At 38.2% G+C, this 26,461-nt stretch overlaps 1 protein-coding gene and 1 long non-coding RNA gene across 3 annotated transcripts in view; both read right to left on the bottom strand.

The window, feature by feature from the left end:
• Positions 1–18,258, bottom strand: part of HSD17B11 (hydroxysteroid 17-beta dehydrogenase 11) — a 33,299-nt gene extending 15,041 nt beyond the window's left edge. Inside the window, exons 1-4 of one of the 2 annotated variants that reach the window (XM_055313161.1) lie at positions 17,895–18,255; positions 11,243–11,350; positions 7,278–7,409; positions 5,863–5,969 (exon numbers count right to left, since the gene is read on the bottom strand). In XM_055313161.1, coding sequence (XP_055169136.1) covers positions 5,863–5,969; positions 7,278–7,409; positions 11,243–11,350; positions 17,895–18,119 — 572 coding nt within the window. In that variant the 5' untranslated portion in view covers positions 18,120–18,255. Of the gene's footprint in view, positions 1–5,862; positions 5,970–7,277; positions 7,410–11,242; positions 11,351–17,894 lie in introns of both variants that reach the window. The other variant, XM_055313162.1, reaches the window with a different exon arrangement.
• A 6,619-nt stretch (positions 18,259–24,877) lies between these two features.
• Positions 24,878–26,452, bottom strand: LOC129501848 (uncharacterized). Its single transcript, XR_008662831.1, has 2 exons — positions 26,255–26,452; positions 24,878–26,178 (listed from the first exon to the last, which is right to left on the bottom strand). It is a non-coding gene; the product is annotated as an uncharacterized LOC129501848 (long non-coding RNA).
• Positions 26,453–26,461: the final 9 nt, after the last annotated feature.

Genomic DNA, 26,461 nt, shown 5'->3' with positions numbered 1-26,461 from the left:
AAAACCCTAGCTTTATAGAGAAATAAATTCATGTATCATAATTCACCCATTTGAAGTGTACAATTCTATGGTTTTTGGAGTATTACATTATTCATCTTAGAAAATTGTGTGAAAATATATATAATAAAATATGCCATTTTTACCATTTTTAATTGTGCAGTTCAGGGCAATTACTGGATTATTTTTCTATAAGTCTGTATTTATTAGCAATTACACAAAGTAGTTGTAAATTTGTGCCAATTAACCTGTGCTTTGGAAAATACAAATATGTGCAAAGTTTTCTCTCAAATTTTTTTTTAAAGCTTAGACATATACTGAAGACTTAAAAGATAGCTTTCTAGATTTACTTAGGTAAAACGTAAATCTTACCTTGAAAAATGACACAAAAATAATCACATGTAAAATTGATCACTATATGTCAGACACTGTCCTCCATTATTCAGATGTATTATTGCATTTAATCCTCACAACGACTCTTTGAAATAGATATTACCATGATCCTCATTTACCAAAAAGGAAACGGAGGCACTAAGGGAGCTGTTGGTTTAACAATCCCCTTGGGAGCTTCTTGGGTATAATCTGAAACTGCTCCCTGCTGTACATGGAGAGCAAGGAGAGGCTGAAGAAAAAAAAAAGCAGGCCCTACAGATTGGTGGATGGCAGGTGTAACAAGCGAGGGAACCTGGGAGGCTCTTCTAGCACAGCTGCAAGGTGAGTAGATTTCCTCACCCACCTGCCGGAATCTTAAAAGTTTACAAGAGGCCTTAATTGGGTTTAGTCATATATACCATCCCGATAGTCTTGACATCACCTTTCTATCTCAAGGCTGTGTCCTTGGGGCAGCTTTTGGGAATGGGGAAGGCAATAGGATACCATGTTCCAAGGACAGGGTGAGGTGCGGGGGGAGCCTCTGATTGCCTAGGTTCAGCTTACAGGTCATGTCTTCTGAAGGACCTCCCCCAACAGGGTTATAGGACTTGCCCAAAGACACGAGACAAAGTGGGAGAATCAGGCTTTAAATTGGCGCAATAAACCAGGCCTCTATATGATATAGTCTAAACTTCATTAGCTCACAATCAAGTTGAAAGGCAAATGACAAACTGGTAAAGCAGTTGCAGCATGTAAGACATGGGTAAGGGTTAATATACGGCAACTTTTATTAATGAATAAGGCAATCCTCTAATGGATAAATGGTTAAAGGACATTAGCAGAAAATTCACAATATAAATATACCAGTGGATCTATGCATATAAAAATGTTTTATTTCAAGAATAAAATAAATACAAACTAAAACAAGACGGAGTTTTTGTCTAGCAATAATGGTGAGAATCTGAGGAAATTGTTTATCAATATACAGAATATTTTCATTTTATATCATTGATCTAGGAATCTTTTCTTTAAGCCTTCAATATATGCTAAGCTTAAGAAAAAAGATGAGAAAGAATTTCCATAGCTTTCTCCTTTCCAAAGCACAAGTTAATTGGCAGCCTTATCTGGAAGGCACTTTGGCAAAAGGTATCAAATTCATTAAAAATATGCCATGCTTTTAGATCCAGTAATTGCTCTTATAAATATTTATCCAAAGGAAATAACCAATCTTGTTTCTAAAGATTTATATTCAAGTTAGTCTCTGGGATATATAGTTCATGAAGGCTAATGGTCGGAAACTATTTATTTATTTATTTATTTATTTATTTATTTATTTATTTATTTATTTATTTATTTATTTATTTATTTATTTCATGAGAGACACACACACACAGAGGCAGAGACATAGGCAGAGAGAGAAGCAGGCTCCATGGAGGGAGCCCGATATGGGACTTGATCCCAGGACTCCAGGATCATGCCCTGGGCCAAAGTGAGGTGTTCAACTGCTGAGCCACCCAGGCAACAATTTTAAATGTTTGGCATGGATAGCTGTTGTTTTTGCCCACCGGCATTCTGATTTCCTTATTCTGGTGACATCACTCTGATTTTGCCAGGTAGCACCCCTCTCTGCCTCCCCATACAGTAGTTGGACCATCTAGTTAGAGTAAACTCTGGAACTAGAGTGTTTGAAAGACATAACTGGGAAATCATGGCTTTTCCTCCACCTGCTGGATATTGAGAGGCTATTAACTCTGGAGCTGCTACCGACAGATAGAGGAGAGCCTGCCTGAGACTTTTAACTACAGAGCTAAAGAATTCCTCTTTTGGTCCAAGGCCATTTAAGTTTTGTGTTCTTTGCAACTGAGAGTCCTGGCAAATAAACCGCACAAAAATAGTGGATAAATTGTAAAACAGTGGCACATATGTGCAGCAGGATATCATGCAAAAAATGAAAATGATATTGCACATATGTATATATTAATGTGCAAAATGTTCATTTAAAATTTTAAAAAGCCAAGATTATGTAGGCAGATTTCTTTCAATGCTTGACTGTCTACCTGTATTTAAAATGTCCTAAAATGATAATAATTTTTAACCATGGTTATTTCTACATGGTAAGATTATCAGTACATTTGTTTTCTTTTACTAAACTGTATTTTCTGATTTTCCTTAAATGAACCAAAAGTGCACAAATATATTAAAGCTTAGAGTTAATGATATTAAGTGTATTAAAAGAACTCCGTATTTTTGAACTTCAGGGTGCATTTGTTTATATATATATGAAAGCTAAAAGTGAGTGGATTTTTTCTGCACTTTGTAACATTACATCAAATTTCTTATTATTAATAATATGAATTAATATTTCTTTTTCTAATCATCCTTTTAAATAACATTTCATTATAAGCTAATAAAGATCAGGACTTGATTTTGCCATGTCTTCCCATACTGGTGACTTTCATACATATAAATTGTCTCTTTAAGTTGACAAGAGATATTAGCCAGAGTTTCATGGTACTTTTAAACATTTTCGTTTTAAAATCAAGATACTTTTGGACAACATACTTATTAGCAAGCAGCAAAAAAACATTTTAGAATAGAATTAAAAGGTGAACATCTCTCATGGTGAACCCTGTTTTTTTATCTTGGACTTTTCATATTAATCATTTAAAACTGTTGAAATGTAACTCCAAAATAAATTGAAACATTTTTTTCCAATAGAGGTGATTGGATCTGTAACAAATTCTTTTGCTATGGCTGTAGCAACTCAGGATAATGACAGCTAACAGTTGGTTACAGGGGAAAAAACCCCAGGTAATTCCAGATCCCCTCTCATTTCATTTCAACCTTCAGGAGCCAGAGCATATAGGGTTAGTTCCACTGAGGCAAAGCATTCTGGAAGCTAAAATGAGAGGGGGTACCTTGCTATTTTGTGTGATTACAGGGAAGTAGAATTGGAATGTAACACTAACAGGTACCCTCCTGTTTTGAATACTTGTAGGACTCCAGATTCTATACTAAGTGCATTACATTATATGATTTAAACTTTACAGCATCCTGGTGATTGAGTTAGTTGCTATGATTAATCTCTTTTATGGGTGAAGAAAATAAAGCATAGAGGAATTGAGGAACTTGTCAAAGGTCACATAAAGTTAATTATTGAGTCAAGATTCATAACAATATGATTCATAATGGTTTCTTCCTGAAAACAACCCAAATGTTTGTAAATGGTATTACGGATAAATAGTTGTCTGTCTAGTCATATCACGCAACACAATGCCTGCAAGACAATGATGGAGCTTTAGCTACCAACAACAAGGATACACCTCACAAAAATAGTGTGACTCCATTTATCTAAAGATCAAAATCAGGCAAAATCATTCTGTGGTGTTGCAAGTGAATTACAGAGTTTACCTTTGAGAAGCAAAGAGGGATTACTGGTTGGGAAGAGTTCAAAAAGTTGCTCCTAAGGTCTTGTTCTATTTTTTTTACTTGCATGGTGGTTAAATAGATATGTTCACTCTATAGTAATTCATTGAGCTGTACATTTATGATTTCTGCACTTTTATAAAGTTATGCCATACTTCAATAGAAAAGTTTATGTTTTAAAAGGCAGTGTCTCTGTTGTATTACCCAATTGTTAATAACAAACACCGATGATAAACACACTGCTCTGTGTTTGAAGAAGCCTCTGTGAAAGTTCTATCATTGATCAGAGGCTGAGCAAAAACCAGAATCAACTTAATCAAAGACAGGTATGGTCACTAAGGATCACAGACTGCAGCAGCTCACGTCATTTGCAGCTGAGGATCCAAAGAAGAGTCCTGCAGGGGCAAGCAAGCAGCCCTTCTGTCCCGAAGCCACAAGTATACAAACCATTTGTGTGGTTCCAGCCAAGAGGGTGCCTTTGTGTGAAGACGAAAAACCTACTCCTCTTCTCAAGCTACTTTACTGCCATCTCCTGGAAAATCCTTCAAGTTTAAAGGGACCTAAATATGAACAGTGCCGCCTAGAAGTGTGTTGTCTGCAATCTGCACGACTGTGTGTGTCATTTGTGCTTTGACAATACTCAGTGAGAGCTTTTACTTCTGCTGAAAGCACTATCAGGAGTAACCGAAATAAATTTGTTTCTCACACAAAACACATTCTCTCTTGGTTTTCACTGCTGACCATTCAGTGGAGTAGAATCAAAAGAGCTACAGTTATTTACTATGGCAAAGAGGAGGAGGAAGTTCACAGCCCTGTTGGACTCAGCTTCTCTTGGGTTATCTTGATGCTCAGAGACCAAGAATGTGGCAGGGGATCAGGGCGTCAACACCTGTAGCTATGGTTCATCAAGGCAAGGAATGCCAAATGGACAATCATCTAACTTATACTGGCTCTGGACCAGAGGTCTATTCTGTGAGTGCATCAGCAGTCATTTCATCTTTTAGAAGAAACCTCAATCCAAATATGTGTTGATTTTTAAAAACAATTAGAAGACAAATATATATTAAGAGAGAAAATACAGATGAATAAAAGGAACAAAATAAACTTATCATTACCAAAGAATAACCACTCTCCAGATGTGGTTAGAGGAAAATGGCTTGGTATATGCCCTTGCAAACTTGTAAAATGCAAAATATAGACCTTTTATATACACACACATATATATGTATGTATATATTATATAGAAACAAGATACCCATCCATGCCTATGTTTATATATTTATATGCATACAACTGTATCTGCTGTTTCTAGAATTTAGATACTTCATTCCAAAAAAGCAGGATAGTAGAAAACAAATTTGAGCAATCTGTATGTATATTTATTTGCACACTAGATATTATTTGCACAGTAATTCAACATTTTAAGAGTTATTATTTGCTAAAATATAAAAATGGCCAAGCACTGTTGGGGTGTGTGCAACCGGTAGGGTCACCTGGGGTATGGTGGCCTCACTGATCAATTCTTTACAGTAACAGTGGAGCACACCATTATTGTGCCCTGCTTGATATAGTAAGCTCTTCAGTTATTACAATGGCATGGATTTTTAAATGGATTACTATTATATTTTTTAAAAACAATGCCATTGTTTGGATGATTCTAATATTTAGAATCTCAGATTATACTTTCTCTTTATACTGTTTTTGTTTTTTCTTTATACTGTTTTATTTCCACAAAATTACTTTATTAAAAATTACTAATATTAGCTTTCATTAATGGTACAAAAATATTACTCTTGTTTTATAATTTCTTGCTGCTAAAAGCGATGAGAAATGCTTTAAGATATTTGGCTTCTAATTGGATAATTTGCCTGCAGCCACTTCTAGAATGGTCAGCCTTGGAGGGGATTAATGGTTGATAATGCTGTTGTACAAGAGACTTTTGTGCAACTTTCTGACTATTGCAGCAACTTCAAGTTTATCATCATTAACAGTAGTTTTCATTAGACAGGGTAAGAAATCACACAAGTTAAGCACAGGAACAAATTAAGGAAACACATGCTCACTTACCAATACGCAAGTAAGAAGGGGACCCCAGTATGCCCAGCTGCTGAAGCCACAGTGACAATATGGCCATGATTATTCTTCATCATCACTGGAAGAAATGCTTTTGTAGTCTAGAAATAGTATTTATTTAGAGGAAAAGACATATTGTTATTTCTGATTTGCAGACCCATTGGGAATATTTCTAAACAAACTATATTTTGTTAATATTTTTCCTAGAATAAAGGGAAAAAAACCTAGATTAATTGCCAAATGTGGTAACATAAGGCAACTGGATAGGATGCCTAGATTGGAAAAACTAAGCAAAGCAATGGATACCGAAAACTTTGAGACTCCATTTCATTTAAATTGCGAACTTCTACTATTCCCTAATTCTCCCTCATTTTGTCATTGATGTTTTCTATCATTTCATATATTGAATAAATATAATAATCTAGAGTTATCAAAAGAATTTGTATGTAATGTTAAATTGTTAGAAAATAGTTTGGTCATGTCATCAAAATACTGAAATGAACAGCAATCTTCCAGTAGTCACAGAACAATTCATGCGATAAATATTGAGCACCTACTATGTGATGGGGATTCAAAAACATTAAGACAATGCCCTACATTCTAATAAAGATAGAAAGACAGGTAAATTCAGCTATAAGGATACAAAGTTATAAAGATACAAAAACAGGTGTCAATAACTTGGGAATATTGACGTAATATAACGCTGCATTTTCTCCAATTGCAATATTCTTTAGAGATTGTGTATCCCAAACTCACATCCAAGAAAGCTTTGAGGGACCCTTTCAGGAACTGGCTATTTGGGCAGTTTTTAGCCTCTTCAGAAACTCTCTCTCTCTCTCTTTCTGTCAATATCTATAGACCTTGAATGTGAGGTTTATAATAAAGTTTACAAGTTTAAGGCCAGAAAACACTCAAGGCCTGAGACTCACGCAAAGGAAACTGGGATCATCTTAACAGATCCACACAAGAGGGCTCAGATGACCCCTAATCCCTTCCTTCATGAACAAGATCACATAGATGAGAGAATCTAGTATAAAATTAAAACGTATATAATACCTAAAGTTTATTATTAATTATTATTATTAATATTTTTAAGGGAGGAGGAAGAATAGTTGATTGGGATTTGGTCATGAGAAATGACCTTTGTTTTTTTAAAAGTCTACTTATTTTTTTAGTAATCTCTACACCCAACATGGGGCTCGAACTCACAACCCCAAGGTTAAGAGTGTCATTCTCTTCTAAGTGAGCCAGTCACCCTGAAAATTGATCTCTTTGTATGTTATCCTTCATACCTGGATAAAACTTCAGTATTAATTTGATGCATCTTTACATGTGCTGAAATCTCCATTTTAAACATAGTCTTTGGGTTTCACAAAAGGGAATGTTTTCATAAAAGAAGTCATACCTACCCAGAAATGTGCAAGTACATTAACTTCAAAAGTCTTTTCAATCTGAGGGTCTTGTGTTGCAAACAAATCCGATGTGTAGACTACACCGGCATTATTTACTAAAATACTAACATCTCCAACTTCTGCCTTCACCTTTAAAAATAAGACAAATACCTGCATCATTAAGAGTTATGAAGGAAGTTTGCATGCAAGAATGATTAAAGAGCTATGTGTTCCTCTATTAGATATGGGAAAAAAGTAGTTTTGTAATCTATGTGCCAACATGAAAAAAAGAACCTTTTAATCTTAGCTACTTAATTTCAAAACAGCACTACCTGTGAGTCTGGTAGGTAGAAGTTTTCTTTTGCAATTTAGCCTCTTGACTTTGCTCTATTGATTATACCCTGAGAGGTGTTTGGCTAATAAAAACATAACAAAAAAAAAACAAAAAAACAAAAAAACAAAAAAACAAAAAACCATAACCAGGGGCAAACAAAAACAAAAAACAAAACAAAACAAATGAAAACACCCTAGCATTTATTTTTTTAAATATTACTTCAAAAGGTAAGCAAAAAAAATTTTTTTTAATTAATCGGCAAATGCAGGGACTATATGGGGAACTATGTAAAACTGATTATACCATTAAGCTGGTATGTAAAACTGATTATACCATTAAGCTGGTCAGATCTTCTATTTATTTTTGTAGTCACTCCTTTCTGTTGCTCACCAAACTCTCTTCCTTAGGTGGCAGTTGGCCTAAGGGCTGGCAACACCAGCATATCTTATCTGATATTTTTATGGTTCTTTGAATAACTAAGCTTCTTGGTAGATGGATCCTAGAGTTACAATGAATTCTGTTATACATTGTATTCCAAATAAAAGCTAACTTCTGTTAAGAGTTATCATATTTAGATAGTGCTGCAGTGTGCTGGGGGACTGAGGGGGAGGTGGCAAATAGCCTGTTAAAGGCTTTCATTGTGCTATGCATTTTGTACGATTCCATTATTTATCTCATTTAATTCTCACAATAATTCCATGAGCCGACAACTTTTGGTATGCTCATTTTAGAGATGAGGAACATGAAAAACAGAATGGCTATTTCTTGCCCCAGATCACATGGCTATTAAAGGTCACATGGAGCTGAGACTCTTCCAGATCTTCTCACCCCAGAGCCCAAGACAAGCCTCAAAACCTCAAACAGAAGGAAGCCAGCGGGTGGAATACCCATCAGTGACCCCTTAGGGCATTGGTGTGCCAATTGCTGGAAGCTTGTTCCAGCCAGAAATGAATTTCATCAGGTTGTATTTAAATTATTAAAGAGTCAAGCCAAGATATTTGGTTCTTCATCAACACTATTTGTACCTATATCCATTCCTCTAGCACCATATTAAAACTGTCATTTGGAATAATGCCCCTAAGATATAGAGAAAAACTGGACAGTGTGTGTGGTTGAAGTGATGAAGCTGCTGTAATGCCTCTGAAGTAGGATGACTTAAAGTATAATTTTCCCAGACACACTTGTCCCTTCCTCCATCCTTGAGCTCCCTATATCATCTCCTCTTATCTCTACACAGTATGAATGTCTGCTTTGCACATTTCTCAGTAATGAAAGCAAGCTGTGAGTTTAAATGGTTAGGTGACATAAAAATGTCCTGCTACTAAAATAATCACATTACAGTAACTTCAAAATATCTGATAATCACCTGTCATCACACACGTTCTGTTTAAGCACATAGTTTATCCTGGAGCAATTTCAGTAAAAATACTTGGGTTAAAACACACAGAATAGGTTCAAATATTGAAATTACCTTTTCTAGAACAGCTATTCCCAGATGAGTCTAGAGATGATCATTGTGTACTGATCTAAAAACTTTACATCATTAATAGATTTAATCCCTCTTAAAACCCTGAGGTAGGTACTTGCTGTACCTTTTATGATTGGGGAAATTTATGCACAGAGACGTTAGCTAACTTGCAGTGATAGAGGCAGTAGTAACTGAAAGAATGTACATCTCTCACAGTTAATTTAAGTAAAATAGTTACTATTAAATGCAGATGTTTCTCGTCTACTGGCCTTGCTCCTACTGTACCCCCTTGTAGGAAAGCTATTTCCCACCACTAGTCTGGATAATTTCTACTTAGTCTTTTTTTTTTTTTTTTTAAGAGAGAAAAGGAGAGAGCAGGGTGTGTGTGGGGGGCGTGGCATGGCAGGGTGAGGGGGCTAGGGGAGGGGCAGAGGGAGAGAGGGAGGGAGGGAATCCCAAGCAGGCTCCACACCCAGTGCAGAGCCCATGCAGGGCTCGATCTCATGACCCTGAAATCATGACTCGAGCCAAAATCAAGTCAGTGTCTAACCAACAGAGCCACTCAGGCATCCCGGTTTCGACTTATTTGTTTGACTTATCTCAGGCCTCACCAGTAATAGAGGCATCAGTTTGAGATAAAAGATTACAATTCAGGGGCACCTGGGTGGCTCAGTTGTTGATCCTTTGGTTCAGGGCATGATCCCGGGGTCCTGGGATCAAGTCCTGCATCAGGCTCCCTGCAGGGAGCCTGCTTCTCCCTCTGCCTATGTCTCTGCCTCTCTCTCTGTGTGTCTCTCATGAATAAATAAATAAAATCTTAAAAAAAAGATTAAAATTCAAAAATAGAAGTTAAAAATGTCCTCAAATCTAAAATTCCCTTAAACCAAGGAGGTTCTCAAGGTTGGTGGAATCAGAATCTTTATACTATACTGATTATACTGATTCAGATTATCCAAAAGTGAGGTCTAGGAATGTGTATTTCATGGAATTTTCCCAGGTAATTCTACTGACTTTCTTACTATTGTAGTATGTAGTTAACAAGCACATGTATGAATGCTTTGGGAGTGAAACTTCATTATATATACATAGCACATCTTAGTTGTATATAGAAGAGACAAATACTGTTTTACAGAAATAAATATATCTATGATCAAAACCTGATAAACAGTTAAATTTATCCTAATTCCCTAATCCAGTTCTTTGATGAGGCCTTTGAAGACCCTGTCAGTGATTTGCAGTATCATGCAAGAATTTACTTGTAGCAGAAGCACATGGGTGAGGCGTGGGTATGTGGGGTAGTAAATATACTGATTCTTGGGCCTAGTCCTCGATCCACTGAAAGCAAACCTCTGGGGTGTCTTTTTTTTAAATATATAATTTATTTATTTGACAAAGAGAGAGCACAGAGGGAGAGGAAGAAAACACAGAAGGAGAGGGAGAAGCAAGCTCTCTGCTGAGCAGGGATCCCGGTTTCAGAACTCAATCCCAGGACCCTGGGGTCATGATCTGAGCCAAAGGCAGATGCCTGACCTACTGAGCCACCCAGGTATCTCTGGGGTGTTTGTTTTTAACAAGCTCTGTGGACGATTCTACAACACACTGAAGTATGGGAAACTCAGTTATACATTCTAGTTCTGGATCTGCCAAGGCTGCAAAACCTTGGGCAAAACTTCTGCTATTTTGTTTGTATCATGATGCTGAGATCTCTAGAAGCCCTCTCAGCTCTGACATGATGCAATCCTTTTTTTTTTTTAATTGGAGTTCAATTTGCCAAAATATAGAATAACCCCCAGTGCTCATCCCATCAAGTGCCCACCTCAGTGCCCGTCACCCAGTCACCCCCACCCCCCGCCCACCTCCCTTTCCACCACCCCTTGTTCATTTCCCAGAGTTAGAAGTCTCTCATGTTTTGTCTCTCTTTCTGATATTTCCCACTCATTTTTTCTCCTTTCCCCTTTATTCCCTTACACTATTTTTTATATTCCCCAAATGAATGAGACCATATGATGTTTGTCCTTCTCCAATTGACTTATTTCACTCAGCATAATACCCTCCAGTTCCATCCACGTTGAAGCAAATGGTGGGTATTTGTCATTTCTAATGGCTGAGTAATATTCCATTGTATACATAGACCGCATCTTCTTTAACATGATGCAAACCTAAGCAAACACAAAATTTCACCTTCTTTGCAGAGCTATAAATATCTTCTCGGTTACTGCAGTCTACTACAAAGGCATGAACCTTCGCACCCAGTCTCCTGCATTCAGCAGCTGTGTCCTCAATCCCATGCTAGGAAAGGCAACAAAAAGGATAGAGAGGACAAAATAAATGACATGAACATATTACATCAACAGCTGAAAATAATTGAGGATAGATCGTTTGACCAAACATTAGGCAAAAATTTACCTGGACACATTTTTGGCAGGAATATAGGTACACTTTGCTCTTAGTACTTTGAATAGCTTCTTTGATTTGGAACTAAACTTTTTTAAAGAACATAAAAATCTTAAAACACTAGTTTTGTATTCATGAATTTTACATACTTTGTGAATGTGTGTGTGTATTTCATAACAAGATTTTAAAAATATTATTAAATTTTTTCTTTCTGTGTCACTAAAATATATTCACATAATTTTCAAGCTGCAAAATAAATAAATAAGGAGTTCATTCATTCACTCATTCCTTTAACATTTTAACGTGTAGGTCATAGTCACGGTGCTTAGAGGAAACTTGTAGACACAAATATGAATGAGACAGAGTACTGACTTCAGCAAACTCACAGTCTAGTAGAAAGAAACATAAAATAAATATAAAATTTAGGTAGAACATGTGGAATTGTTATTTTGTTGGAATAAAGGATTGAAAATTGGCAGTTTCATAAGATTCAAACTAATATGTTATGGTAAGTACTAGAACAATATACAGAGAGTTACTGGAATACAGAGGAGGGGCATTCAATACAATTCTAGAAGAAAAGGTACCAGAGTTGGGTCTTAAGGGTAAGTAGAACAGCCAGGTAAAAAGCGGGGAAAGGGCATGCAGACAGACTGTAAACAAAGAGATGGATAGGAGAAAGGTCCAGTGGGAAAATATTAACAGATTGGTGTTGTTGAGTCATAGGATTCAATGCCCAAATCAAAGGGCATTGCATGTCATACCAAGTTTTATCCAAAAAGTTAGGGGGTGGGTACTGATTAAATCACAGAGTCATATTTGGGTATCATACTGATTACTCTTGCTAAAGTATAGAGGACAGACTTTAGGGGTCAATAATATAGGAAGAGAGAAAAATTAGTAGGCAGTTTACAATGATTCAGCCATCAGATGACACAAGCTTGAACTGTGGCCTTACTAGAAAGAATGTAGAGAAGAGAATCAGCCATAAAACATATCTTTAGGAGGTAAAGTCAGAAGGATTTGGTGATTGGATGAAGAAGGTAGGAAGAACCAAAGCTGAAGCCCTTGCTAAAAAGGGCTAAAAACTAAAAAGTTTAAGTAATTGGCAGCATGGTGTTGCAACAAGTCAGATGGAGGTCATAGATGTGAGATGTGAGAAAAGGAATGACGAGCCCCATCTGGAGTGTTGATTTTGTCACCTTAAATTTGTGATCAGACCATAGGGTTCTGTTTTTGTTTTTCTTTTTTTGTTTCCATTTTTGTATGTTTATTGGTTTGCCTTTGCCAATTTTATATCTTTTTCATTGTAGAAAATGTCTGAAACCATACCTTGGATTGAGGGTTAGTCTGTGAACTCTGCAAACCAAGAAATTATCGTCAGCTAATGCACAAGTAGATGAACTTAATACATTTATCCAAGAGAGAATAGCAGGGCAGAACACTAGTGTCCAAATTTGCTGGTAAACTGTAATTACTCTTGCAGAAAACCCAAAATCTGGACAGCTACAGAAAGAATTTGCAGTTTGCTCAGTAAACTTACTGTGACAGGAAAAGGAAATAGGGTGTTTTTGCTTTTGCTGAACTTTCTCACACAAACTGTTTGTCCTCTGATGAGGAGCCCTTATTCCCCAAGGGACATTGGAACATCTCAAGTAAACCTTATGTTGCCCTCCTGTACCTCCAGGCAGCTTTTGGTCCCTTCCTTTAAAAGTGTATTTCATTAATGTAGCATATACACACAATGGAGTATTATTCAGCCTTCAAAAGTAATAAAATTCTGACACATTCTACAGCATGGGTGAACCTTGATGATGTTAAGCTTAATGAAACAGAACAGATACAAAAAGACAAACATGGCATTATTATAGTTCTAGAAGCTACCTAATATAGTCAGATACAAGGAGAGGGAAGGTGGAATGGTGGTTGCCAGGGGCTGGGGGAGGCGGGCTGAGGAGTGATTGTTTAATGGGTGCAAAGTTTCTTTTTGGGATGATGAAATAGTTCTGGGGATGGATAGTAGAGGTCATTTTGTAATAATGGGAATGCACTCAACACAACTAACCTGAATGCTTAAAAATGGTTGAAATAGAAATTTTTATGTAATATATATTTTATCACAATAAAGTTTAAAAAGTATATGGTACTGATTCTTTGGGTATTTCTAAAATTCAGTCCTTATTTGGAACAAATTCTACAACAAAACTCTATCTGCCTTTAATCCATTTGTGGAGATTTGCTTAGTACTGGTTGGGTTTCTGCATCAACAGACACAGTGCGTATTGGTAAACACGTCCTACCTTTACATCTGCAATGGCGCTTTTGCCTATCTCCCTGGTCTTCCTCGCTTAGGGCCAAGGGCTGCACTCCACACCTCCTGAACTATGCAACAAATTTAAGTTCTAAATTCTGCCAGGAAAAATTTTAGACAGTCTCCATATTCATTTGGTAAGAAATAAAAAGTAGGCAGACTTAAAATTTTTCTCAGCGCAGTGGGACTGCTTGTCATTCTTTAACATTTTCCTTGTTAACCTTTTTCCTAATGTGCTGGATTCAGTTCTCAATTTTTAATCCTGGGCTCTCCTTTAAGTCTTTACTCATCATTCAGGCAGCCTGGGTGGCTCAGCGGTTTAGCTCCGCCTTCAGCCCAGGGCCTGATCCCGGAGACCCGGATTGAGTCCCATGTCGGGCTCCCTGCATGGAGCCTGCTTCTCTTTCTGCGTGTGTCTCTGCCTCTATCTCTCTCTGTGTGTGTCTCTCATGAATAAATAAGTAAAATCTTTTTAAAAAAGTTTTTACTCATCATTCTTTGCCCTCTATCCCACAACTGAAACTTTTTGCCCATTACCTAGACTACTAGACATCTACATGTTTTTGATTCCTTCCATTGCTTTTTTCCATTCATTAATTCACTTTTCCATGTGACAGTCTTTGGGTATATAGTAGGTGCTCACCACTTGCTATACATTTATCTTCAAAAACTTATGTAAACAGGCATGGGGGTGAGGATGGTCAAGAAATGTGAGATTATCTACATAAGACAATAAAAAAATTATGGCATCCATCTTAGTAGAATAACAAAGCTGAAGCCACCACTAATTCCTCCCTAAATTCATGCTCCTTTTCTGTAGACTTCATAATGTGTAGGAAGATGTCTGTTCTCAACATCCTGAGAAGGATATCTTTGGGCATTGCTATCCTGGCTGCTTGACTTAACCTGAGAAATTGTCTCTGGGGACAATTTGTCTTTGCACTGGAGGGAAAGAATTTTATCTGGCCCCTCTTTGCCCTTCCAGTTTGATCTGAAGACAATCTAAAAAACTCTTCTCTTTTTGACTCATTCTCAGTATAGCCACCAGCCCAAAAGTTTTATATCTCTAGGTTCTGCTGCCTGGACTGCTTGAAATTTCCACCCTACTCTCCCTCTCCAGTCAAGTTCAGTGACTCTCAGACTATCATAATTTTAAAACCTATAAAATTTCAAGAAAAGTGGACTGCAGTGTAGACACTGAACTAGAACTGCCAATCTTTTATTTGGCCAAATTAAAACCAACATAGAAACTATCAGTTACTATCATTGTAATTTCATTAAATATATATGTATATTATATCCACAAAAAAGTGCAAAGGGTATAATCTCAAAATAATAGATGGCTTATTTAAATAGAATGAATTTAACATAATACATACTCACTACATTATCCTTAATTTTCTGATCACTTCTGCTATAACTTCCCTGGCCTGCAAAACCAGCATCATCACTTGCCTGGGACTACTGCTAGACTCTTACCTGCTCTCCACTGGCTCCTCTGGGAAAAGCCAAAGCACAAACAGTAGCTTGTGGGGAACTGTATGATCTGGAGCTGCTGCTTCTTAAGTTTCTAGACCAGTGCTGTCTCATAAAATATAATGCGAGCCAGGTACTGAATTTTAAATTTTTTTCTAGTAGCCACACTTGAAAAAACAAAATTTTTTTAAAAGATTTTATTTATTCATGAGAGACAGAGAGAGAGAGAGAGAGAGAGAGAGCAGTAGAGACACAGGCAGAGGGAGAAGCAGGCTCCATTGCAGGGAACCTGAGGTACTCGATCCCTGGTCTCCAGGATCACACCTGGGCTGAAGGCGGCACTAAACCACTGAGCCACCTGGACTGCCCGAAAATTTTATTTTATTTTATTTTTTTTTAAATTTTTATTTATTTATGATAGTCACAGAGAGAGAGAGAGAGGCAGAGGCACAGGCAGAGGGAGAAGCAGGCTCCATGCACCAGGAGCCTGATGTGGGATTCGATCCCGGGTCTCCAGGATCGGGCCCTGGGCCAAAGGCAGGCGCCAAACCGCTGTGCCACCCAGGGATCCCTGCCCGAAAATTTTAAATTTAATTTAGTAATATATTATATTCAACTTAACATATACAAAATATTATTTTGGAGTATTTGTTATTATTATGAAATATTATAGTTCAACATTTAATGTATGTAAAAGTTGTAAGATAATTCAACATTCCTTTTTTCATACCATCTTTGAAATCCTGTGTGTAATTACACAACAGCACATCTCAATTCAGAGGAGCTATATTTCAAATGCTCAATGGCCATAGTAGCTAGTAGCTAGTACCTACCATTGTGTTTGAAAGGATAGATCTAGATTTTTACTTTTCTCCCTTCCCTCACTCTGTGCATTTACTGATCCCTCTCTGCAGAGATATGAGGGGCTCAAGGCACCATCTGCCTTTTCTGATCTTGACTCAACTATCTTCAACTCATGAGGCGTTCTGTATAAGACCAACATGTTCATCCCTCTTCCCACCACCACCATAGAGATTCCCTATCCCCTTTCATACTTTACTTTTTAAAATACTTACCACCTTCCAGCATAAATTACATAATTTATGATGCAGCATGTTTTATTTTATTGTTCCTTGTTCATGAAGTTTGTGTTTTTTTTACTGCTGTGTCCTCTGCATTAGAAGAGTGCCTGGCAGATAGTCGGTACTCAATAAACATTTATTGAATAAAAGCACTCCACTCTGAAGTGGAGAAAATTTTGTACAAATGAGCACAGGGCCGTGGGAATCATTAACACAGATGTGTCACCTAATTCTTAGCTCCAAATCCTCCACTGTTAGCTTAAATTTCACTTTGTGAATGGATAATAACTAATGTGTGTTTACCATGTGCCAGGCACTGCTAAATGCTTTGTGTGTGCTTTTTGGTATAATCTTCCCAGTCCTTTAAGGTAAGATAAGTAATTATTTTCTCTATTTTGCAGGAAAGGAACCAAAAGCTCTAGGAAGTCAGAAGGTAGCTCATGAAGAGGTGGAGAGTTCCGCTGAGTTTGAGTGTACCACCATGCCAGGCATTTGCCATCAGTGACCACATCAGATTAGACTGGGCCTAGTTTGTATCTTTCATTGCATGTACAATTATTTAAAGTCTATTTTCCCTACAAGATTAGGGGCATGGGACCTTATGTCCTATTTGCTGCCGTGTTCTTACTATCCATGCAACAGACACTCAGTAAGTATTCACTGATTGCTATCTTAACCATCTGCTCACTGGGCGAGCTCTTACCTAACTTCACATTCCCTGAATTCTTGTTTACAGCTACAGTGCTGGATGTTGACTACTGTGTATGGGATGGTTCTTCAGGCCCTCAGGTGCCCTGCCTAAACCTCTCTGTCCATCTACCGCTGGCCCTATAGAAGGTTACAGTCTAAATCCACCTCTCTTCCTTAAGCTTGTACCTATTCTTGTAAACCATTATGTAAATTGAAGAGATTTTCCCCTTTCTTTTCTTTTTATTCTAAATTTTTTTGCCTAGTTTTATGTTTTTAAGTAAACTCGATGCCCAACATAGGGCTTGAACTCAACGACCCCAAGATCAGGAGTTGCATGCCCTACTGACTGAGCTAGCCAGGTGCCCGAAAGAGTTTTTTTCTTTTATACTGTTTTTAACTAAAAGATGATTTTAAAAATTATTTTTGGCAATTGCTATGATACAGTAATGTTGCTTGCTGCTGGGTACCTTTTAAAGACACTTATCTCAGTAACAGCAAGTCGGATTTTTCTTTCTTAAGAGGTGCAAGCCTCTTAATAGACTAACTTAAAACCATTACTCTTTCCATTTGTTTAAGATGGAGGGATCAGTGAAGATAGAGGGATCAGTGAAATCAGGCTCTGGAGGAGATGACAAATTATTTTCTGGGCAAAAGTAAGGATACCTTTACAATGCAAAATTAGTGATGGGTAGTACCTGGGAATCTTATATCCTCTAGGTCCATTTATCCTGTAATCATAAATATTAATGGATCTATAAAATGCCAAGGGTAATTTCTTCTCCCTAGTTTATAGAGATGCTGTATGCAGTTGTTGCCCACAGAATACACCCATGACTACAATTAAAGGTTCCAGAAAGGAAAACATAGGAAGCACTATTACCTTATTTATATCCCACAGAACCAGTTTGCTTTTAAGTTTGGCAAATTCATAGGCAGTTAGTCTCCCAATTCCATGTCCAGCTCCAGTAATCAGGACGATTTCTCCCGTCACTGATTTTCTCTTCTTAGGAATAAAAAGCTTCAGGAGCGACTCTAAGGTGAAGATGATCAGTAAGGGCAGAAGCTGGAGGCACTGCAGAAAGAATTTCATCCTTCTCGTTGCCATGAGCTTTTGGCGTGTGTCCTCTCACCAGTCACTCTAAACTGCTTCTAGAGGATTGTTCCGTCAAACACCAGATGGAATAAAAAGCAAGAGCAAGCAAGGGCTTCTTTATCAAAGAGAAACAAACAACTCTGAAACCGTTCCTTCCGCTGGGCTGGGCTTGGTTAGGTCTTTCACAATTGGTTCGGGCTGCAGTGCGGAGCGGCTGCTCGCCGACTCAGAAATCTGGGAGGGACAAAATCCAGGGGAGGGCAAGGCTTCCCGGGCCGCTCATCGGTGACCCACTACCTCCGGGTCCTGCGAGCAGACCTTCCTGGCTTAGCAGCCGCTTGTTTTCCTAAATGTTGGTCATTCCTCTGCAAGTTACAAAGATAGCTGACATTGTCCGCAATCCAGATGCTCACCACTTTGGAACTTGATGCTCACCACTAGTGAAGGGATGGAAACGCAGTTTCATGTCTTAAAAGGAACATCAGGTGAACGTCAATTGTTCTGCAAGCCCCCTCCCCCCAACTCCATCCTGAAATGTTGCTCTCACATTTTAGTGTGAACCAAACTCGATTCCTGGATGGCAGAGAAAATCAAGGCCCAGGATAAATCGTATTAAATCGTAAGGGATTGTTTCCACAAAGAAGAGCAGTATATTTGGATAACACTTTTCACTCAACCTGTTGGAATTTGGGGAAAAAAATATTACACTTAAGTAACTATATTCTTATCCAGGTTAATCACTGCTTCCAGAATGAATAATAAAATAGAAAGAAGATCACCTTGCATAAAGATTACCTCTGCAATTTTTGGTTTAGTAGACTCTTTATATAAGTATTCAATATACAAATAGTGAATTAAAAAAATCCTAGATTGGTTACTGAAAAAAAAAAAGACCCAATTCTGGGTTTGTGTGCAGGAAGAGCTTAATAATTGTGTGTTACATGTATTTTTCGATTTAGTTCTTGATAGTAATTGAATTGGGGCTTTTTGTGAGACACTATGGTATTTGGAAAGAGACTTCTGTCATGTGGGTGACTGATGGTCACTCTTTATATTTAAGAGGCAGTTATGAGGAGTGCCAGGGTGGCTCAGTCGGTTAAGCATCTGCCTTCAGCATGGGTCATGATCCCAGGGTCCGGGGATTCAGTCCAGCTGAGGTCTCCCTGGTCAGCAGAGAACCTCCTTCTCCCTCCGCCATTCCCCTCACTTGTGCTCTCTGGTTCTATCTCTCCGTCAAATAAATAAATTTAAAATCTTAAAAAAAAAGGCAGGAAGATAACAAAAAACTGAAGTTCACAAATATTCATACTCGTGTCTCTCTACCATCTGCCACTTTTTCTTATGGCTCTCAAATCTAAGTTTACAAATACTTACTTGCACAGAAAGTTTCTAGTTTCCAGAGTTTTTTTCCCCCATATATATTATCCCAATAGATTTTTAAAAAGCCTCTTAGGAAGTAGAGAAGAAAATTATTTGTCTCCCTATTTCATAAATGAATAGATCAGTTAGATTAACTTTTTAAAGCTCCTGCAGCAAGTAAAAGCATAACTGGGGCTAGATGCAGGTTCCGTGTTTCTCAAACATTTTTGCCCAATACTTATAAAATTTGATATTTTAGATGTATATATGTGTTTGCTTTCATATATGTTGACTTTCATATGTTTAGGCTCTGACTCTAATATTTTCTATTAAGAAAATTGTATTTGGGGCACCCTGATGGCTGGGTTGGTGAGCATGTCACTTTTGATCTTGGGGCTGTGAATTCAAACCCCACATTGGGTATAGTGATTACTTAAAAAAATGCAATCTTAAAAAAAAAAGAAAAAGAATTGTATTTAAAGAGAATCAGGTATTTCTGACCCACTAAATTGACTAGAGTTTCCCTGGTCTAGGGAAAGAGCCCAGTGTTTGAAAATAGGCACACCTGATTCCCACGTGTGGATGTGACTTCATCTTCCTGAGGATGTTTCCTAATTTGTAAAATTGGGATGTTATTAATACTCACCCTGTAGAATTCTTGTGAAGCTCTAATGAATTAACATAAAACAGAGTGTTCTATCAACTATTCAACTCTATGTAAGTTATAATTAACACTAATATAACTATAATGTGGGTGGTTTGACAAGTGATAATTAGCTACTAATCTGACACAACAGCACAGTGTGCAACTTTATATATTTGTGGTTTTTAAAAACACTTTTCTTTGGGAAAGTTTAAAATGTTTTCCGTGTAGAGCATCTTAGTTTCATGGTGCCCTCCAGGCTGTTGAGTGGCATTATAAAAAGGGGGAAAGGGGGTAAGGATAAGGAACCCTTCATAGATGATTTGGTCACTTATGATGACTAGGCATTATGCTAAGTGCTTCACATATAGACAAAGTTCATTTTATCCTCTCAACAGTCTTAAGAAGTAGGTTCCATGAGATGTCTATTACATGAATAAAGAAATAAAGGATTAAGAGAAATAAGCAAATCACCTAAGGTTAGTATAAATGATAGAACTGAATTTAGATCTAGGCCATTATCACTATGCTATGTTGCCTTTTTTCTTAGGGCAAAGAAGAAAAGCTAGGCCAGCCCTAAATTACTTTGAAAATTCCAAAGGATAAAAACTATTACTTATAATACCTCCTTTTAGGGATCCCTGGGTGGCGCAGCGGTTTGGCGCCTGCCTTTGGCCTAGGGAGCTATCCTGGAGACCCAGGATCGAATCCCGCATCGGGCTCCTGGTGCATGGAGCCTGCTTCTCCCTCTGCCTGTGTCTCTGCCTCTCTCTCTCTCTCTCTGTGTGTGTGACTATCATAAATAAATAAAAATTAAAAAAATACCTCCTTTTAATAACTCCTACAGCATTCATAACACCTCTTCCTCATATCATTAGGTAACTTAATCCCTATTTAACAGCAATAGAGTCAGCTATTAAAACAAGGATTTTATTTATTGTTGTTGTTGTTGTTGTTGCTTTTTTAGAACATGTGTGGGTGGGGTGGGGGAGAGATCTCAAGTGTGGAGCCTGATGTGGTACTCAATCTCACAACCCTGAGATCATGAATTGAACTGAAATTAAAAGTCAGATGCTCAACTGACTGAGCTACCTAGACACCTCTAAAACAAAGATGTTAATTCCTGCTAACTTTTTATCAGCTATGTGATATCTGGTTAATTACTTACCTTCTCCTGAGATCTCAGTTATTTCATCTGTAACATGGATATAATAGAGCTTGGTTGAGTAAATGAGATATTTAAAAAGCACAGAGCTGATATCTTACATACATATATACTTAATTAATGATAGCTATTACTGTATTTTAACCAGTCATCAGTATGAGGTTTATGTTTGCAAGGCTGGCTCTGTAGAGTCCTACTGGATTCAGAAGGAAAGACCACAATACTTAGCAATTACGTAAACCAATGAAGAACAGTCACTTTTCTTTTCCCTGTTACTTTAAAGAACACAGAGGAAGAACATTCAGAAATGATTGCCAGACTGTGCTAAAGGTGGTACTGCCATTAATTTTTCAGTCATTCTGGGATAGAAGCCTCTATACTTGGCTCTGAAACCTGAATTTTAGAGCTTAGAGGGAGTGAAATGTTAACTTGTCCAATCACATTTTTTTAAAGTAATGAATCTATGAATTCAAAGTAAAGAATACATCTGGTTTAAAAGTGGTTCAGCAGGGATGCCTGGGTGGCTCAGCAGTTTGGCGCCTGCCTTCCGCCCAGGGCGTGATCCCAGAGTCCCAGGATGAGTCCCACGTTGGGCTTACTGCATGGAGTCTGCCTCTCCCTCTGCCTGTGTCTCTGCCTCTCTCTCTCTCTGTCTCTCATGATTAAAAAAAAAAAATCTCTAAAAGTGGTTCAGCAAGGTGGATAAAAACAAAACAATAACAACAACAAAAACAAGAGTCCTCAGTCCCACCCTTGTCTAACTCTTCAGATTAACCATTTTAATCCTTTTAATTGTCTCTTGTACTGTTGACTTCTATATCTCTAATAAAGGCTTACAGTGTCATTTACTGGTTACTCAATAGGAGACATTGGTAATTGATTTTCTTCTATGACAGCTGAGGATGTAGCTCACTTATTCTACTCCTAACACCCTTCTCCCTATATATTCCCAATGTGATTATGTCACTATCCCTACTACCTTTTCTGGTTATATTTAAAACATTTACATTTCTTTTATGTCTTCTTCTTGCCACTGTATGATAAAACTTTTAGCTTTCCATTTTGTCAGAGGAGGGTATTGTTTTCTTCAGCTGTCCATTTCTATCACCCAACTTGTAATATCTGGTTTACTTTCATATTTTCAGGACTGATCCTATTTACTTTGTATTTTGTAACTGTAACATTTTCTTTGCTTGGTCTATGTTGTTTCTGAAAGCTAAAACTCAACATAGAGCACTTACATTCTTGTGACTAACTAGTGGCCTTCCTCAGCAGGAGGCTGCTTATTCCACTAACTGGGACAGATTGGACCAGAAGAAATCACTGCCAACTCAAAACTATTCATCCTTGGCCTTTGTGAAGACTGAAGCAGCAAAATATGAAAGCAAAAATTCTGAAATGAGGTTGGAATTCCAGCTCTGTCATTCTCTAGTTGTGTGATTTTCAGTAAGTCATTTAAATGCTTTGTTTAAATTTCCTTCAGCATGCATTAACTTATTAAGAGACAGGACTGGTGGCTGATTAAAAGAACACAAAAGATATGAAGAAAATCCTTGCCATAAAGGAAGAGAAGGAGAAAAGTAGGCTACTTCTGACCCAGGGGGTTGATGGGAAAGGAAAGAGGATAACGGTAGAAGCAAGTAGTAGGAGTCAAGTAACTGGACTTCCCGTTCCAATCCTTATCTCTATGTTGCTGTTTATCTGGTTCCAACTTTTATAATACCTACTTCTCTACATTTCGAGGAATAAAATTTGTACAGTGTTAATGGCTTTCCATTGCACTTGGGATTAACTGCTAATTCCTTACCATAGCCTATAAGATCTTATGTGATTTGGCTCTTGGATCAAGATTTTTACATAAAATAAACCCAACTATAGTAGTTTAGTCAAATAGGGGTTTATTTTCCTTATTAGTCCAGAAGCAGGCTTTGCAGGACTGGTGCAACTAATTGAGGAAGTAAAAAAATAAAAAACAAACAAACAAACAAAAAACCCCTAAGGTTCCTTCTTGTACCCTATTGTGCCATCCATGTGTGTGGCTTTTGTCATTAGGATCTTAAGGTGGCTGCTCCTCCTCTAGGAAATGTGCCCTCCTTTCAAGCAGGAATAAAGGAGGGAGGGGAAACTGCAAAGGGTTAATAATTCCTGCTGAATCAGCCAATCTCTTTAGCTCAGGAAAATAATGGCCTTTCCAGAAAACCCACACAATAGGCTACCAAGTTCATCTCATTGGCCAGGAAGGGTCATGTGGCCCATTTCACTACAGGGAGCATGGGGGTAAGTTTTTAACTGGATAGATTTTTACATATGACATGTAAGAATGGAGAATGAATAGATGGGTATTGGGAAACAAAGAGTTGTGTCCACCATACTGGCCACCTCTCTGGCTTCACTGCAGATCACACTTTCTGGTTTAGTAGTATGCTTTAGCACATTGACCTTTCTGTTGCTTGATCATGGCCAGGCTATTTTCTACCTTAGAGATTTTGCACTTACAGTCTTCTCTGCCTGGAATGTTCCTTCCCCAGCTTTTCCAGGGGGCTGGCAGCTTCATATCCTTAGGTATCTCCCAAGAGTGATCTCCTCAGCAAAGCCTTTGCTGACACTCTCCTCCTGTAATAGTTAGTCCAGCTTCAATTATTCTTTTATGCAGAAAGTTGTTTACTTCCTTCATAGAACTTTCCCTGACAGGCAATTCCTAGTTTGCTTAGTTATTTAGAGTTGATTTACCTCCCCTAGAAAGCAAGTTTCATGAGAGCGGGACCTTGTCTATCTTGTTCACAACTTTATTCCTGGCACCTGGGGCAGTGCCTGGTAAGTAGTAAGTAATCCATATTTATTATATAATGAAATGAATAGAACAAGGGGGAAACAGTTGGAATTATTAACCATTCTTATTTTTAGTATACCTAAAATCAATTCCAGTAATCACATACATCGCTTTCCTATTTAAAAACATTTATTATTTAGCGTTTTTTGCCTGTCTCACCAACTACTGTAAGAAGCCCTGAAAGTTGGCATGTGGTTACTAAATTAAAAAATTAAATAAAAAACAAAAGCCCTCACTTCTCTCCACTTAAGTTCTAATGATATCCATTTAATTTGGTATATGGATAAATGGATGGTAATATAAATCAGTAAATATTTGAGATGACATTTCAGTCCTGCCCAAGAGTGGGCTAAGCACATGCTCACTACACTCTAGCAGACTCTAGTAGATGTCCCTGTAGGGTGGAACCCTGAAGACCCGCTGTCTAATTGTGGGACAGTCCTAGTAGTGAGGAGTTGGTTTTGTTTGCATGGTTGTGTCGTTCTGTATGGTAAGTCCACTCCAATCTCTCCTTAAGGAATATAGAGTCAGAAAACGAGAGCCTGAAGAATGTTCTAGGAGAATGCCTTTCTGTCTCCTGTTCCTGGTCAAATGTTCTGTGACTCACTGCCTTACTTCTCTTCTTCCTAGTGACTAATCTGTCAGCACACTTCAGAAGAGCTGAACCTTTGAAACAGAGCCTAACTACATTTCCAGTTTAAGCAGAGGTTAGTGGCTGTCATCCTAACAATGAGGGTAAAGTTTATCTGACCACAGGAAGCCACATCCAGATAGTTATTTTTCATTTTATTTTATTTATTTTTTAAAGATTTTATTTATTTATTCATGACACACACACACACACACACACACACACACACACAGAGGCAGAGACACAGGCAGAGGGAGAAGCAGGCTCCATGCAGGGAGCCCGACGTGGGACTTGATCCCGGGTCCCCAGGATCAGGCCCTGGGCTGAAGGTGGCGCTAAACCGCTGAGCCACCCGGGCTGCCCCATATAGTTATTTTTTAAAAGGCAAACACATTTTAGCAATAGTACTTTACTATCTGGAAGAACTGGCAACAATAAACAAACCTGGATACTAGTTGAAGTAGTAAGGACACATTTTATGCAGTAACATGCCTGCATGAATAAACTCAACTTCCCTGAAACAGAGGCTGGAAACTTTTTAAAGGCTGGAGTGTGCCCAGGGAAAGGCACTGAGGGGCATTGAGGGGGTGAGTTGGTGATTCACGGGACTAGGCCATCTGGGTTTGTTAACCGGTGCTTGTCAGAGAAGAAACAAACTTCTATCTTTAAGACAAGAGGCTGCAGTCCAAATTGAAGTAAGTCATCCATTAAAGTTAGGATCTCCCTGAATTACTGCATTTCAAACAGAGAGAGAGGCTCCTAGGTCCTTGAGGAAATAGTTCTGGCTGGCAGATTTTTCAGCACAAAGGGCAGAGAAAGGATTTATAAATGCAAGCTCTACAAAGAAACTGCTCTAAGAGAGGGGGTGCAGGTACTCTCTGCCTATCACAAGGCTTTGCCTGGAACAGTCAATTCTCCTGCATTGTTAACTTTTCCAGGCAGGTTTTTTAAGGGGAGCTGGGGTTATCCCAGGGACAAGGCCTTACGCTGCTAGAAGCCATACTAGTTTGGTCGATTCTCTTGGTGTAGAAGTTGTGATGGAGCTGTTACGGGCCAAGAGTTCTGCATTCTTCAGTCTTCAGAACAATACCTGTCAAAGTCTGATTCATCTGGCTCTTGAGAGAGTTGGAAGTTTTATGATGCCTTGTGTCTATACCAGACCATTCAAACGATGGATCATGCACTTAAAAGTCACATATTTGCCACGTCAATAGGATAATGAATATAAAAAATGAAAGCCCTATTACAGACTGCTTGGACCAGCTCAATCACCAAGTTTCGGCCCAGCGGTCTGGCTAATTTTTGCCCCTTGTTTGTCTTGGGTGTTGCTCTGCAGTCCTGCTCCAAGCTGCGCCGCCAGCTCACAGCTGGCGGAGCCCTCCGCGGGTTTGCCAAGGTCACATCCGGCAAAGCCTTGTCGAATTTCGCAACTGCAGCGCACACCTTGGTAAAAGAGTAAGAGAAAAGCCTTAAGTGGATTGCAAATCTCTCATCTACCTCCTTCTTCACAAGCACTTACTCAGATAGGACTGGGACGCCGTAGTCCATTACATGAGCTGCCTGTAACGCTTCTTGCCGACGAACAAAACGAGGTCAACGGCTTCCTCTCAATCCCTTTTCTTTCTTTCCCCATTTTTCCCCTTCCAACGGCCCTTCACCTCCACTTTTCCCTTGCGCTTTCTGGACATCATTTCCCACCACTCCACCCCAAGTACGCCTGCGCGAA

Source organism: Nyctereutes procyonoides, unplaced genomic scaffold (assembly GCF_905146905.1).
Source record: "Nyctereutes procyonoides isolate TBG_1078 unplaced genomic scaffold, NYPRO_anot_genome, whole genome shotgun sequence".
In the NCBI taxonomy this organism is placed as follows: domain Eukaryota; kingdom Metazoa; phylum Chordata; class Mammalia; order Carnivora; family Canidae; genus Nyctereutes; species Nyctereutes procyonoides.
This window is presented reverse-complemented; position numbering and strand designations above follow the sequence as displayed.